The sequence below is a fragment of the Cuculus canorus genome, chromosome 1 (assembly GCF_017976375.1).
Source record: "Cuculus canorus isolate bCucCan1 chromosome 1, bCucCan1.pri, whole genome shotgun sequence".
Lineage (NCBI taxonomy): Eukaryota > Metazoa > Chordata > Aves > Cuculiformes > Cuculidae > Cuculus > Cuculus canorus.
In genome coordinates, this window is record NC_071401.1 from 15,239,134 (window position 1) to 15,252,937 (window position 13,804).

The window sequence follows — 13,804 nt, forward strand, 5'->3', positions numbered from 1 at the left end:
TTTCAGATAATTTAAAGACCTTAGGATATCATACATAATTTTTATTCACATATTGGAAACGAACTGCAAATTACCTTTCAGTTTCCAAACTCATACGGATCTTCAACTCTGAATAAGCCACTTCTGCAAGCAACCAGTGAAAAACTTAACACAAAATAAGACAGCACATGCATTAGACGTCAGAAGCTTCTGCTGTGGGTCTCCGTCCTTTTGCCTCACTAGTTATTTTGCAAACTCCATTATTTGATTTCCCTGAAGAGCCCTGACTACAAAGCTTGATTTTATTTCCATTTCAAGCAAGTGATTCAAACAAATCACTTTCAATTTGCAGGCAATTTCAAACATAACTTTAGGCACACTTACTCCTTAAAATAAATGGACATTGAAATACAAACCACAAGCTCCTCTCAGTGCTGTGATTTTCAAGTACTGCTTGAGTCGGAAGAGAAGCATCATCTTCCTTTAAAAGCAGTCTTTTGGTAACACCATTCAGTTGGACAATTTTGTCAGAGAGCACTTAAACACAGGCAGGAGAGCGCTACGCTAGCAAAGGCGGGTACTGCTGGAACGCTGCATGCGCACGTGTGTCTGCAGGCAGGAGGGGGCTGCAATTTAGAGGAAGCAAGGTAGCAGAAATCAATGCTATGTGCTGTAAAATACGATGGAATTCTAAGCATACATCTTGTGCTACCACAAAAGCCACTCAAAACTATGTTGCAGCAGCCATTTTAACTACTCAGCGCTTTTACTTAAATATTAATAACAGCATTCCACACAATCAAGGATTCAACATTCCTGCTGTTTGCATTTCCACACAAGTCATTGCTTTGATATATAACTGGAAGCATGGAAGAGGTTGCAGCTGCCAGCAGAGCTAAGATTCACAGGGACGGAGCAGAGTGCTTTGCCTTGTGTGACAGTCCCACGTGCACAGCACAGTTATTTGCTTTGGCCCCTTTGACTTCTTGAATGAGACTCTCCAGTAGAGACATAAGGAAGTGATCGTACAGGAAAATGGCAAAAAAAAAAATCAGTCTAAAAAAAAAAATCAGTCTAAAGAAAAAAAGTCTATTTTCTCCTATTTCAATGCAGTAATAGGTGACATCTTATTACAAAATACTGAAACATGGATTAACCTTTTAACAGCGTATTACCAAAAAGATGTAAGACTTTACTTTGGTTAAGATGCCCTCCGTATAGTGGCAGAAGCTTCTTTTCCAACTAAATAATCTCAGACTAAGCTTGAAAACAATGTTTTGAAGAAAGCATCCTGCCCTGTAACTTGCCTTTCCAGTCAAGGATGATGGGGCTTGAGAAATCTCAGTGCTGCAGCAAATTATTTTTCTGTTTTCCTACAGCAATACCATTTACTCCGCCCGCTGCTTCCGATGATCTGCTTTCAACCACATCATACAGTCACATTAACATGTCCTGCCTCGTTGATAAAAAAAAAGAAAGAATAAAAATGAGTGCCAAACATGCTGGTTAAAGGATGGGTGCCTATAAACCAAAGCATTTAGCCATGGAAAAATCAGCTTGCCAGCACTGTTGGATATTAAGTTTAAACTCTTTTTAATGGCCTTGCTTCCCATTCAACCAATTCAAAGCGTAGAAATAAAACATATTTATAAACACAAGGTGCTTAACACTGCAAACAAATGTTTCTCTAAGTTTAATTATTTTTGTTCCCTATAAAAGTTTGAAATTTAAAGAACTATTTCAGTATAGGCTTGCACATTTGCCAGCATTATAAGCCACACATTTTTCTCTGCGTAATTAATCACATTCTCTTTTGGTGGCCTGACTATAGAACCTTGTAGTCATTTGTATTGAGCTGCATCCTGCTTTGACTAAACTCAGCTAAGCCTAAATTAAGCCTAGGTAGAAATAATTTACACAACGCAGCCACACAGCATAACTGTAGTCCACAGCTTGAGTTGAGGGGCAGAGTCACACCACCAAAACCCCTCAGGAGAACTGAGGTGTTATGAATATCTCATCTACAAACAAAGATGGAATACTCTTTCCAGTTCAGAGGTGTGTAAGCCTCTGTTGAAGTTCCACAGCCAGTTCTGGGAACTACTCTCCAAAAGTAAAAATACAGTTTAAGACAAGGACAAATCAGAGATCTTGGAGGAAGAAGAAAGGTTAAAGGAATAAAGTACTGAGGTTACAGACTTATGGGTCTAGATAACACTAACATCCAGTCACCCTTATCTCCTGTGAGCTTGTGACACAAACACACAAACACACAAACACACAAACACACAAACACACAAACACACAAACACACAAACACACAAACACACAAACACACAAACACACAAACACACAAACACACAAACACACAAACACACAAACACACAAACACACAAACACACAAACACACAAACACACAAACACACAAACACACAAACACACTGGTTGACAAGTTCAATCCCATGCAGTCCTGGCATTTTGTCAGCTAAAGATCTGAGCCAAAGCTTCTGCTACACCAGCACCCATTGCCCACACTCCATCCTCAAACAAATGCTGGAGCTTTCATACGCACCACCCTAACCACATGGGAAGGACAGTCAATACTTATTTAAATAAGCCACCTCCCCACCCTACCAGATCTCCCTTCCAGCCCTCCTTTGCAATAACAGCCAGAAAAGTGTCTACAGCACAATAGCTTTACCTCACCATTGCTTGTACTTCACTGTCTCTGTATTCCACTTCTTGCCTCCTTTCTACCTGTAAGTCTCAATTCTTTCCAGATGAGGCCATTCTCATGTCAGATGCACAGTCCCTCACACAATGGAACACCACCCATAAAGGGATTTACTTGATGTCAGAGTGGTAAACCAAAACCACAACCACGCCATGCAACTATAATGTGATTACAAATTGATTATAGAACAACAGAAAACAAACTTCCTTTCATATTTATTTACCTAGCAGTGTGTTCAAAAACCCTCCAAAGATGAGAAGCATTATATAAATTACTGTATAGGATTGCTACTAAGGAGCACTGCATGAGCCTAAATATTACTGAACTGCAAAAATACCCCACAGGCACACATCATAAAACCCATTTAAAAATCCCTGGAAAATTGTTTGTTTACGTGCAATGAGTAAGTGAAGCAACAAACAACACGAGGATTTTGTCAGCACCTCATTACGTTAGTAACTTAATAGCCTTTACTTTTGCCTATTTTTCTAATAAAAACTAATCACAAGGATGAATATTCAGGAATGACAACACTGACGCAGAAAATACCTCCCACTCCATGGCATCACTTTGCAAGAACACAGTCAATTGGAGGCAGAAGAGAAGACATCAGCTCCTCTAGCTGACTCTAAGGCCTCACAGCAGAGCACAGATCACTCTATGTTGCAGGAAACTAACATTTTACTTTCTTTACCATGGAAATACCTGCCTTCAGGAAACATCTGAGAGAAGTTAACACCAGCAGCAAGACAAATTGCAAACTGATTTTCATCCTGTTCAAGGCCATTTTAAGACCAATGTTGGAAGTTTATATTTATTATTAAACTAGAGATTCCTAATTGAACAAGCTGAGTGTCGTGGCATTTGTTCACAGTGCCACCGGTGAATGCACTGAGGTATCAGATGAGGTGCTGACAAAGTCTACAATGCATGAAACCAGTATAAAGTACATTCAAAATCACACAAAATAACCATAAGGAATGAGACTCTTAAGTTAAATAGGATAAAACAAGAGGAAGAAATAAAAATTTTATTTCTTCACCTAAAGCAGAAAAATTGCATTTGGTAGATTTCGTACAGCATAAGTGTTTGCTTGGTTAACTCCATTCTGAACAGAGCTAGTATAATTAAATAACATTTTTAACAACAAATCTAGCCTTCTACGTACCATGTAGCCTTCAGCACACTTCTGTGAGATACAAGCCTCTCTACAACACAAACAGGTTAACTAGTGGTTTGGTGACTTGCTTATTATAACCCCATGGCTAAACACATTAGGAAACAGAGCCCACAGTCTCAACTCTTAGTTTCAGACAAGCGAGCAGACACCAGTCCTGAGAGTGAGTCTCTCCCTCTGAAAATCATTCAAAACTGGTTCTTTCTAATCTCAATGCCTATTTCTACAAATTAATCCTTAAATACAACTTGATTTGCTTAGCCTTCAAGCCATGGCATTGAACACTTACACGAAGCTTAGCTTTAAAACAATTCATATTAGAAGAAATAAGTACTTGATGAAGATTTGTTAGTATTAGTTCATATAGTGACTACATCAATTGTATTATAACTACCCAAATAATACATAAATAACAGAATGTGAAATACATGTTTTAAAACTATGCTTTAAAGGAAAGGGGAAATAGTCCTTTCCCATCCATAAACATCTAAACAATTTTATTTCAGTCACAGCAGAGTAGCTGCCTTTTTCAATATTTCTCTTAGTTTTCTGATTTCATGCATCAAGGCAAAGGAGATTTCCTGTAGGAGTTGTAGGATATTTTTATCCTGCAAAGAGAGCATTTCATATCGCACAGCACACCTGGACCTCACAGAAGCTGGCTCTCACACAGAGGCTGGCATTCCTCCAGAGGATCAACCCCTGGTCTCTGTCACAATCAAGACCTCAGATTTTGTACTTTAACAAGTAGCTACATACAAAAAGTCACACAACCCTGAAAACGCCATATCTCTAGGCTTAATGCAACCTCCATGTTTCCACCATTCTGCTTAAATCTGCACTTTTGCACAGGGCTGCTGAACTGTTCTTTCTGGTCAGAATCCTGCAACCACACCTCTCCTGAGCTCCAGTCCCCGTGATTATTGCCAGCTTCCTTTGCTTCACTCTGCAACTACAACTTCCCTCCCAACAGCCTAGCCATAACCCTGTTGCAAGATCATCTTGCTCTCCTTTTACCATAACCAAGTATCTGCTTGGAAGATGAGCTGCTCCCTCACATCTCTGGAGATTAAAACACTAAATTCCCTTCAAAGTCATTCCATTTGCAACTCATATTCTTTCTCTGATTCATTGCTACAGAATAAAGCTTTTGCTGAAGTTCTTTATGTCCAGTCAGCCCATTTTAGTTGCCATCCATACAGCTAGACACTGGTCAATCTTCTTTTTACAAAACATGTTCTCACTCTTGAAGGATCTGACTTCTATGTTGCACTGTAACAGACAATCCCAAATGAAACATCACCATCGCCTGAAGCAGGGACTGAAGTCACTTGGCAGAGATCACTGACTATACAGCTCCACGCAAGTGTCTGCTGCTGAGAAATAATAACATTTAAATACAGCTCTTTCCCCAAGCCGTGCTTTCACCAACTTGGAGGTGCCACCTAGATAGATCACGATGCGTCAGACCCTCCCTTCAAACACAGACAGTGAAAGGATTTGAGAAAAGGGCTGCTGAAGTAATTCCAGCATAAGCCACTTTCTCCCAGTACTGAGAATACTCTTCGAGAGTAACATCTTTGCCTGCCTCCTTGCCAGAAAGGGGTGGGCTGGAGAAGCCCTATCTGGATGTTGCTCTCCAGGGACTCTGGTGAGCCATTCAGCAGGGCCAGCCCAGGGGTGAGCTGGTCTCCCTCATCGTCTCACCACCCAGGGAGACCCACCATGCTGCTGGCACCTTCATCAGGCTGCTGGCACCCCTCCCCAAAGATACCCATGCCCTAAATCCCCCAGCAAAATGGCACACACTTCTCTTCCTTTCCCTGCCAACTCCCCCAGGAACAAGCATCTGTCCCCAAAGTTCCCTCCCCGACAGTCCCCCTCCAGCCATCAGCACCCCAAACACTACAGCAGTAAACACCACCATTCCCAGCAATAATCAGTCCATCCCTGTCGACACAGGGCTAGTCCCTCTCCCCTCTATAACCTTTCAGCAAAGGCGACCTCCTGCCCTTAACCCCCTGAATAACAAGCATCCCCTCTCTCCAGACCTCCCAAAAGACAAGCACCCCCTCCCTCTAGACCCCACAAAAAACTCTACTCCTTCCAGATCCCCCAATAATGAGCACTCCCTCCCTCCAGATCCCCAATAATGAGCACCTCCTCCCGCTAGACACCCCAATGATGAGGCCTCCCCCCCAGATTGCCCAACGACGAGCCTCCCTCCCTCAGACCCCCAATAACAAGCCCCCCTCCCTCCAGACCTCCCAATAAGGAGCACCCCCTCTCTCCAGGTCCCAAATAACGAGCACCCCCTCTCTCCAGATCCCTCGACAACGACCCCTCCCCTCCAGATCCCCAACACCAAGCACTTCTCCCTCCAGACCCCCCAATAAAGAGTAGCTCTCCCTCCAGACCCCCCAATAAAGAGCAGCTGGCCCTCCAGACTCCCCCAATAACGAGGGGCTCTCCCTCCAGATGCCCCCAATAACGAGCCCCCTCCCTCCAGATCCCCCAATACCAAGCACCTCTCCCTCCAGATCCCCTCAATAACGAGGGCCTCTCCCTCCAGACCCCCCAATAACGAGCACCTCTCCCTCCAGGTCCCCCCAATACCAAACATTCCCTCCTTCCAGACCTCCCAATACGGAGCAACCCTCCCTCAAGAGCCTCCCACTAAGGCTGCCGGTGAGGCCCCCAGGCCCGAGAGTCCCCGCACCAACCCCCGCCACTGCTGCCCTCCTTCCCATTCCGCCCTCACTCCCATTCCGCCCCGCCACCTACCCCATGCGCATTTTGGAGCCGGACTGGCCGCCGCCGCTGGGCAGCGGGGGCCGCGGCGGGAGGCGCCCCAAGTGCAGCTGCTTCTCCAGGGCCGACATGGCGACGAACGAGGCGCCAACCCAGCCGGTCGCACCACTCAAGCCGAACCAGCCCCGGCACCGCGCCGCCCCGCCGGAAGCGGCCCCTCCAACAGCGCCGCCGCGCGGCACCACGGGAAGTGGCTCCCGGGGCCTCAGGGGAAATGTAGTCCCCACCGCCACACGGCGCCGGAAGTGTCCCCTTCCCCAGAGCCGCCGGGTAGCTTTCCTCCCGGGCCTTATGGGAAATGTAGTCCTCACGTCACTACACACCGGAAGCGCCGCCTACCCTCGGCGCCGCCGGGAAGCTTCCCTCCCGAGGCCTCATGGGAAAAGTAGTCCGCGTCTCCGTCGGGATGCGTTGTTTTGCGGTGCATGACGGGAGTTGTAGTCCCGAGGCGCGTCCCGCTCCCGTTGCCGAGCGGCGGGATGCGGGGCGGGATGCGAAGGCCCCGGGCGGCGGGCGGCTCACGGCGGAGGGCCGGTGGGCCCGGGAAAGGGGGTGGGAGCGTGGGGATCGCCCCTTCCTCTCGCGTGTCGCTGACACCGCCTCTCGTGCCTGCAGGTGCCGGCGATGCGGTGGGGCGCGGCAGCCTCCCGCCGCTTGTGGAGGGCCCGCCGCGCTGCCTCCTCCGCTGCGCCGTCTCCAGGCTCGTGTGGACCGGCCCCAGGCCGCCCGGCGCCGCCCTCGTCCGGCTGAGGTGGTGGGGAGAGAGCTCCGAGGGCACCGTCCTGCAGCCCGGACCCGGCGCCGCCGCCCGCTACGCCGTGCGCTGTGGACCCCGCCGGTTCGCTGCCTACCTGGCAGGTACGGCCGCCTCGACAGCCCCGAGCAGCGCTCCAGGCTTGGGGAAGAACGGCTGGAAAGCTGCCAGCTGGAAAAGGGACCTGGGAGTGCTGGTTGACAGTGACTGAACGTGAGGGAGCAGTGACCCAGGTGGCCCAGAAGGCCAATGGCATCTTGGCCTGTATCAAAAACGGTGTGGCCAGCAAGACCAAGGAAGTGATTGTCCCCTTGTACTCTGCAGTGGTGAGGCCGCACCTTGAATCCTGTGTCCAGTTTTGGGCCTCTCAGTAGGAGGACTTCGAGCTGCTGCAGTGCATCTGGAGAAGGGCGGCAAAGCTGGTGAAGGGTCTGGAGCACAACTCTTATGAGGAGCGTCTGAGGGAACTGGGGCTATTTAATCTGGAGAGAAAGAGGCTGTGGTGTAACCTTATCTCTCTCTACAACTACCTGAAAAGAGGTTGTAGTGAGATAAGGGTCAGTCTCTTCTCCCAGATGCTAAGACAAGAGGAAGTGGCCTCAAGTTGGGCCAGAGGAAGTTTAGGTTGGATATTAGGAGGAATTTTTCCACTAAAAGGGTTTTCAAGCACTGGAACAGGCTGCCCAGGGAAGTGGTGGAGTCACCATCCCTGGAGGTATTGAAAAGACATGTAGATGTGGCACTTAGGGACATGGTGTAGTGGTGGACTTGGCAGTGTTAGGTTACGAATGGACTTGATGATCTTAAGGGTCTTTTCCAACTTTAATGATTCTGTGAAAAGCTCAAGACTTAGTTACCTGCCATGTAACCCCAGTCCTGTTTTCACTTATGGCTTTTTAGGTCCTTTTCCTGATTTGAGAGGCTTTTGATCTCAGCCTGGAATTGCTGGAATAAGTCTCTCTAGTAGTCAGGTTTAGTGCTCAGGTCTACAAACTGCTGAAGTCTCCTGTAGTCCGTATAATTTCAAGATCAGATTATGTTTACTGTTATACCTATCACATTTAAGATGTGTTTCAATGTTCTAGGGGCATGAAGAACAAGAAGATAGTCAGATGAGCTTGTAGTGTTATTAAGGGACTGAAAGATCTGCAGGGAATTGTTGCAAGCCTGATGTCTAGAATCTGTCTGTAAAACCTGTACCTGCTATAGCTACTCATAGAATCACAGAATGGTTTGGGTTGGAAGGGACCTTCAGAGGTCATCTAGTCCAACCCTGCTGCTATGAGCAGGGACATCTTCAGCTACAGCAGGTTGCTCGAAGTCCCATCCAGCCTCATCTTGAACACTTACAGGAATGGGGCATCCACAAGCTGTTCCAGTGCCTAACCACCCTCACAGTGTAGAATTTCTTCCTTATAGCTAATCTGAATCTGCCTTCTTTCAAATTAAAACCGTTATCCCTTGTCCTGTCATAAGTAGTCCTTTTGTGGTAATCTTGTACTTACTTATCTCAATTTATTATCATTATGACACTTCTTTATCTACTACCTCATTATCATAATTTCATGATACAACAAACCTTATGTTAATCTCTAACATCTCTGTCGTTTTAACAAAGTCTTGTCTTTAATTGTGACCATGTTATACGAGACTGGATTGAAATTCTTCCTAATTTTCACAGATATGGGTGTACTTGTCCTGGAGGTAATGACCAAACCTGACCATCTCCCAATTGGCAGAGTGCAAATCACCGGACTGTCCCAGCTCTCTCCCAGCCATCCAATCAATGGGGTTTTCCCCATAGTTTCACCAACATCTGATAAGCTAGGAGAACTGCAGGTAGTCCTTATGTCTTTGCTTTTCAGTATCAATCGTATTACTATAACACCAGTACAATCGGGTGCCAGGATCAAGGTGTACTGGGTACACTGCAGACCTGGTCTCTGTTCAGAGCATTCATGAACGAAGGTAGCAAATGAAAAATTAATACTGAGACTGTTGACTCTGTTCAGTTTAGAAGAGTGTGTGTGGCTTTGGTAGTTCAGCTTGATAAAGAAAATTTGTAGTCTCTACACTGAGTGGGATTTTTAACGGTGGATTTAAAAATGGGTGCTTGGTTCTAACACTTCTCTACAGCCTCACTGGGCTGGAATTGTAGGTGATTATGAAATGTGGGGTTAAGAAGGTGGTGTTTTGTTTTGCAGCCCTGGTTCTGGATAATTTATGCTGAAAGACAGTTGCCTGTGATTTGAAAACACGGAATGTCAAATAAGTAATTGTAAATACATCAGAGTTTCATGATATTACATAACTGCATGATATAAGTATTACTTTGTATGGAAAAGCAAGTTCACCAGAGCGTGAAATGTAAAATTGAATACAGCATGTGTTGCACTCAATTAAGAAAAGAATGAAATACTATTTTCACATTCTGTCTTTCAGGTCTCCCTAGTTCTAGAACCTCTGCCAGAACTGTACGACACCAGCAACACTATCCAGACCACAGATGCAAGTTTAGATATTGCTCCTGCTCAAGAAAGCACCAAGCCCTGGCTTCTTGCTCGATCACAGCAGTCCAGGCAAACACGAGTGACTATTGCTGATCGAGAGTCCATGGATAACTGCAGAGCCACAAGTCCCAGGTATCTTTTTTCTCCCCACGACAAAATTCTGGGTTATTTTGGAGTTCACATTTTTTTTAAGCCATTGCTTTAGACTTGTGAGTTATGGAATGCTTCCTCTTTTTGAACGGGCATTTTAAATGAAATGCAGAATATTCTGCATTTCAGAGCTTACAGGGACAGTTTCTCAGCTGATATAAATTTGTATCCTATGTTGACTTGAAGCTTGGATAGTTGACAGAATAGATGCCACAGTCTTTTATTTACAGCTTGGCTTGGTCTCGGATGCTATGAATGGAAGATGAGGAGTCATTAAAATAACAGGTCATGTTTGGTTTTGGAGCATGTGCTGAAGGGGGGCAGCTGCAGCACGAGGGAGAGTTTGAAGAGGTTTGAATCCCTTTACCGACCCACTGTAGTGGTTACTGAAATAATGTTTCATTTTTCAGTAGAGCAAAGGACCATTTGCTCTTTCAAGAGAACACTGAAAACATAAAGGACGCTATTTCTGCTTCTCATCACCGTCTGATTTTACCGGATGAACATTTAAAAATGAGTCCTTCAAATCACCAAGTGTCCTTTCCCACCAGTACTGATCCCGAAGCACCTGCTGGGACAAACACACGGGTGCTCTCTTTGCATAACCCAGCTACAAAAGACCTGCTTTCAGGTGTGTATACAACTGGCATCATCTTTTAGATTTCACAACAAATAGCTCTTGATAATATTTCAGGTGCCTATCTAGAGATGAAGACTTAAGGACAAGTGATACTTTGCATACCCTCACTATATTATTTCAAAGAGGAAATGATAAAAAAAAGGTCTTTACTTAAAAACTATATATTTAGTCTTCTTAAAAGGTGGTTTGAGTATCCTAATCAAGCAAAACTTGCTGTCCTAGCAGTATGCCTGAGCTCTGACCTAGAGAGGTAAAAGGAAAGGAAGCTTACCTTCACGGACTGTTTAATCAATGACATGTCTTCAAGACGTCCATCAAAGGTGCCACTCACATCCAAATAGGTCTGGGAAGGGTTTCCATGCCACTGGTGTTTTCAGATGGAAAATTATTTCTTTTCTGCCACTTGATCACATACCGCCTGAACTGGATTCAAATGAGCATCAAAGTAGGGCACATTTCCATGTGTGTTATGTTTTGAGTTATTATTTATAGTTACAGAGAAGACCTTAAGTAGGCTGCTGCTGAGACATCCTAAGGTGACAAGCCTCTCTTCCATAAGTTAATCTTGCTGCTGTATCTTAATAATGCCCTTCTAAGACTGACTTCATGTGTGTAGATGAGTTATTTGTACAGCTGTGAGTAGGAGACTGGTAGAGGATTAGTCTTGCATGCTCCCAGATGTGCTATCTGTTTTATGGTGTATAGCGTGCACTTAATCTCCATTATGCCAAGATCTCTTTGTAACAGCTGAAAACAGAAGTTTCTTGGCTGTAGCTGGCACATTTATTGTGTTTACACATTGCTTTTAAATTGCATTTGAATGCTGAAATTTAATGCTTCTGCTTATTTCTCAGCTCTTTTGGATCAAGGCAATAAACTCCGTGATGCCATGGTTGTTTCTGCAATGAAGTCTAGCCCAGACATGGAGATTGAACTAAATGAAGTGCCTCCTTTTATAGACAGAGATGATTTCAAAGCACCAGCAAAGTGAGCTTGGAAAAGGGGGAAGTCGCATAAAGTTCCAAACCATACATTTTGAGGCCTTGTTAGCAGAGCTTGAAATACTGAGCTTCATGTGATGTATTTCAAGATTCTTTTTCAAATAGGAAATTAATTTCTACTTGTGAATAAAAGCCTACATTTTGTGAATTGATTTTAATCAGCATGTAGTAAGCCTTGATTTAAGTAATTGATTTTAATTTTGTTTCACAGCATTTTTGTATTTAGTACAGAGTTCTTTGATCACGAAATGTTAAACTTTGATAAGGAATAAGGGCATGATAAGGAACATGGTAAATTAAATGTTACTTGATCACAGAGAACAGGTTTTCAAAGAAATGTAAGTAGTTAGTAACATAAATTGAGTACTTCTGCGTATTCTAGGTTGCATCTCTTGATGCGAAAATACCCATGGAAATTTGCATCTCCGTGTTCACAGAATTAGTAGTGATTGTCTTCTATATGATCTTTCTTAGCAGATTGAAGAAAAACAAAGTGTTTGTGCTTTTTCAACTTCTATCTCCACCTTTGTTTAGTACTAGGCTTGGTAAATGTTCTTAATTTGGTGAAACTGAAATTTAGAAGTGTTAGGATAAATGCATGTTTATTAGAGCAGAAACTTCGATTCCTTATTTTTGGAAAAAGATTAACAATGTCTCCTGTTCTGCTATAAACCAGAAAATAACATCATTGTCTTTAGCAGTCAATGATGCTGTTGCAAACACAATTTAAATTATTTCTGCTCAAACTATTCCTATTTGTTTAAAAGTAGATGATTTTGGAATTTCCAGGAAAAATCGATAGAACATGCTTTCTAGACATCTTCCTTGTCTTTCTTAGGCCCTGTCTCGTTTGCAGCAGCTGTGCTTAAACTTCAAGACTAGGCCAGCCTTTTGCAGTTGAGCTTGGTCATCTTAAAAGTCTTCTCCAACCTAAATGTTTTTGTGTTTCTATGACACATTGCAAAGTATAAGGTTTAGGATGTGAATTGCAGCAGACTGCAGAGCTGCAGGCAGATCTTGTGTATCTAGAGACTAAGCTGCATACTGGAGAAGTCTGTATATAACTTGGTTTTTATCCTTGATTGATTCATCTTGAACGCACCTTAACATCTTTACTTTTCCTTTTACTGCTCTCTGTGCTGCAATCACTGTTATCCAGGAGCCCAAAAGGCTTGAACTCAAATTTTTTGCCCACTCCTGAAGATCCTAATCTCTTTGCACCTGAAGTGCCAGGTCAGCCCGACTCTGACGAGAGAGCAATACAGCTATTGTTGGGCAGGTGAGTGTAATGCACTGGAGGTTGCTGCAAAATCATCCTTACTTGATGACTTTATACTGAAAAACATCTCTTGACTCTTCAGATTCTCCACATTTCTGGAAATGTAACCAGTGAATTACACGTGCAAGTGATGGAGGCATTTTATACCTCAGCTTGCACACTCAGCTTTAATGCATGACAACTCAAATAGCTCAAACTCCCTTGATGTAAAAGTGATATCAGAAAGATTAACTGCATTCTCTGATAAGATTAAGTTCTTTAATATTCCTAACTGTTGTGTACATGAAACATATACAGTGTTTCTTTAAAGAACTTGCAGCCTGTAAATTAAAAATAGAACTAATTGTTATTTTTAGTCTTTCTCCAGATGTTGAATTGACCTTTTTCTCTCATTTTATATAGCAAGAGCATAAATGATGCTTACATTGTGTCCAAATCGGGGATATGAAGTGTATAGCTTCTATGTCAGATATGGTTCAGAGTTTCAGTTCTATGTTTTGTGGTCTGCACTTGCTATTTTCCTGCAGTTTATCACTGGATAACACTGAAGTGTTTGCAGATCATGAAATGATTCTGAACTCGCAGTAAACCAGACAAAACCCAACTTGTTCCAACCGTGTTCTAAAGATACTTGTATTTATCTACTCAGATCTAGCTTGGTTTTTTTTTTTATACTAAAATAAACTGTCCTTAAGTATTACTGATATCTGAAAGCATTCCAGAAGTTATAAAATACTTATGGATAAAAGATTTATAGGAAGATATTAAT

At 43.7% G+C, this 13,804-nt stretch overlaps 2 protein-coding genes across 6 annotated transcripts in view; one reads left to right on the forward strand and one right to left on the reverse strand.

Annotated features, from left to right (window-relative positions):
- The window catches only part of PPME1 (protein phosphatase methylesterase 1), a 36,459-nt gene extending 29,574 nt beyond the window's left edge, over positions 1–6,885 (reverse strand). The window contains exon 1 of the mRNA XM_054080688.1: positions 6,675–6,885. Within this exon, the coding sequence (XP_053936663.1) occupies positions 6,675–6,772 (98 nt within the window). The 5' untranslated portion in view covers positions 6,773–6,885. The remainder of the gene's footprint in view (positions 1–6,674) is intronic.
- A 251-nt stretch (positions 6,886–7,136) lies between these two features.
- The window catches only part of C2CD3 (C2 domain containing 3 centriole elongation regulator), a 54,409-nt gene continuing 47,741 nt past the window's right edge, over positions 7,137–13,804 (forward strand). For 4 of the 5 annotated variants that reach the window (XM_054056657.1, XM_054056655.1, XM_054056659.1 and 1 more), the window contains exons 1-7: positions 7,137–7,235; positions 7,317–7,559; positions 9,137–9,294; positions 9,898–10,097; positions 10,526–10,746; positions 11,610–11,742; positions 12,916–13,035. In XM_054056657.1, the coding sequence (XP_053912632.1) occupies positions 7,181–7,235; positions 7,317–7,559; positions 9,137–9,294; positions 9,898–10,097; positions 10,526–10,746; positions 11,610–11,742; positions 12,916–13,035 (1,130 nt within the window). In that variant the 5' untranslated portion in view covers positions 7,137–7,180. The remainder of the gene's footprint in view (positions 7,236–7,316; positions 7,560–9,136; positions 9,295–9,897; positions 10,098–10,525; positions 10,747–11,609; positions 11,743–12,915; positions 13,036–13,804) is intronic. The other variant, XM_054056658.1, reaches the window with a different exon arrangement.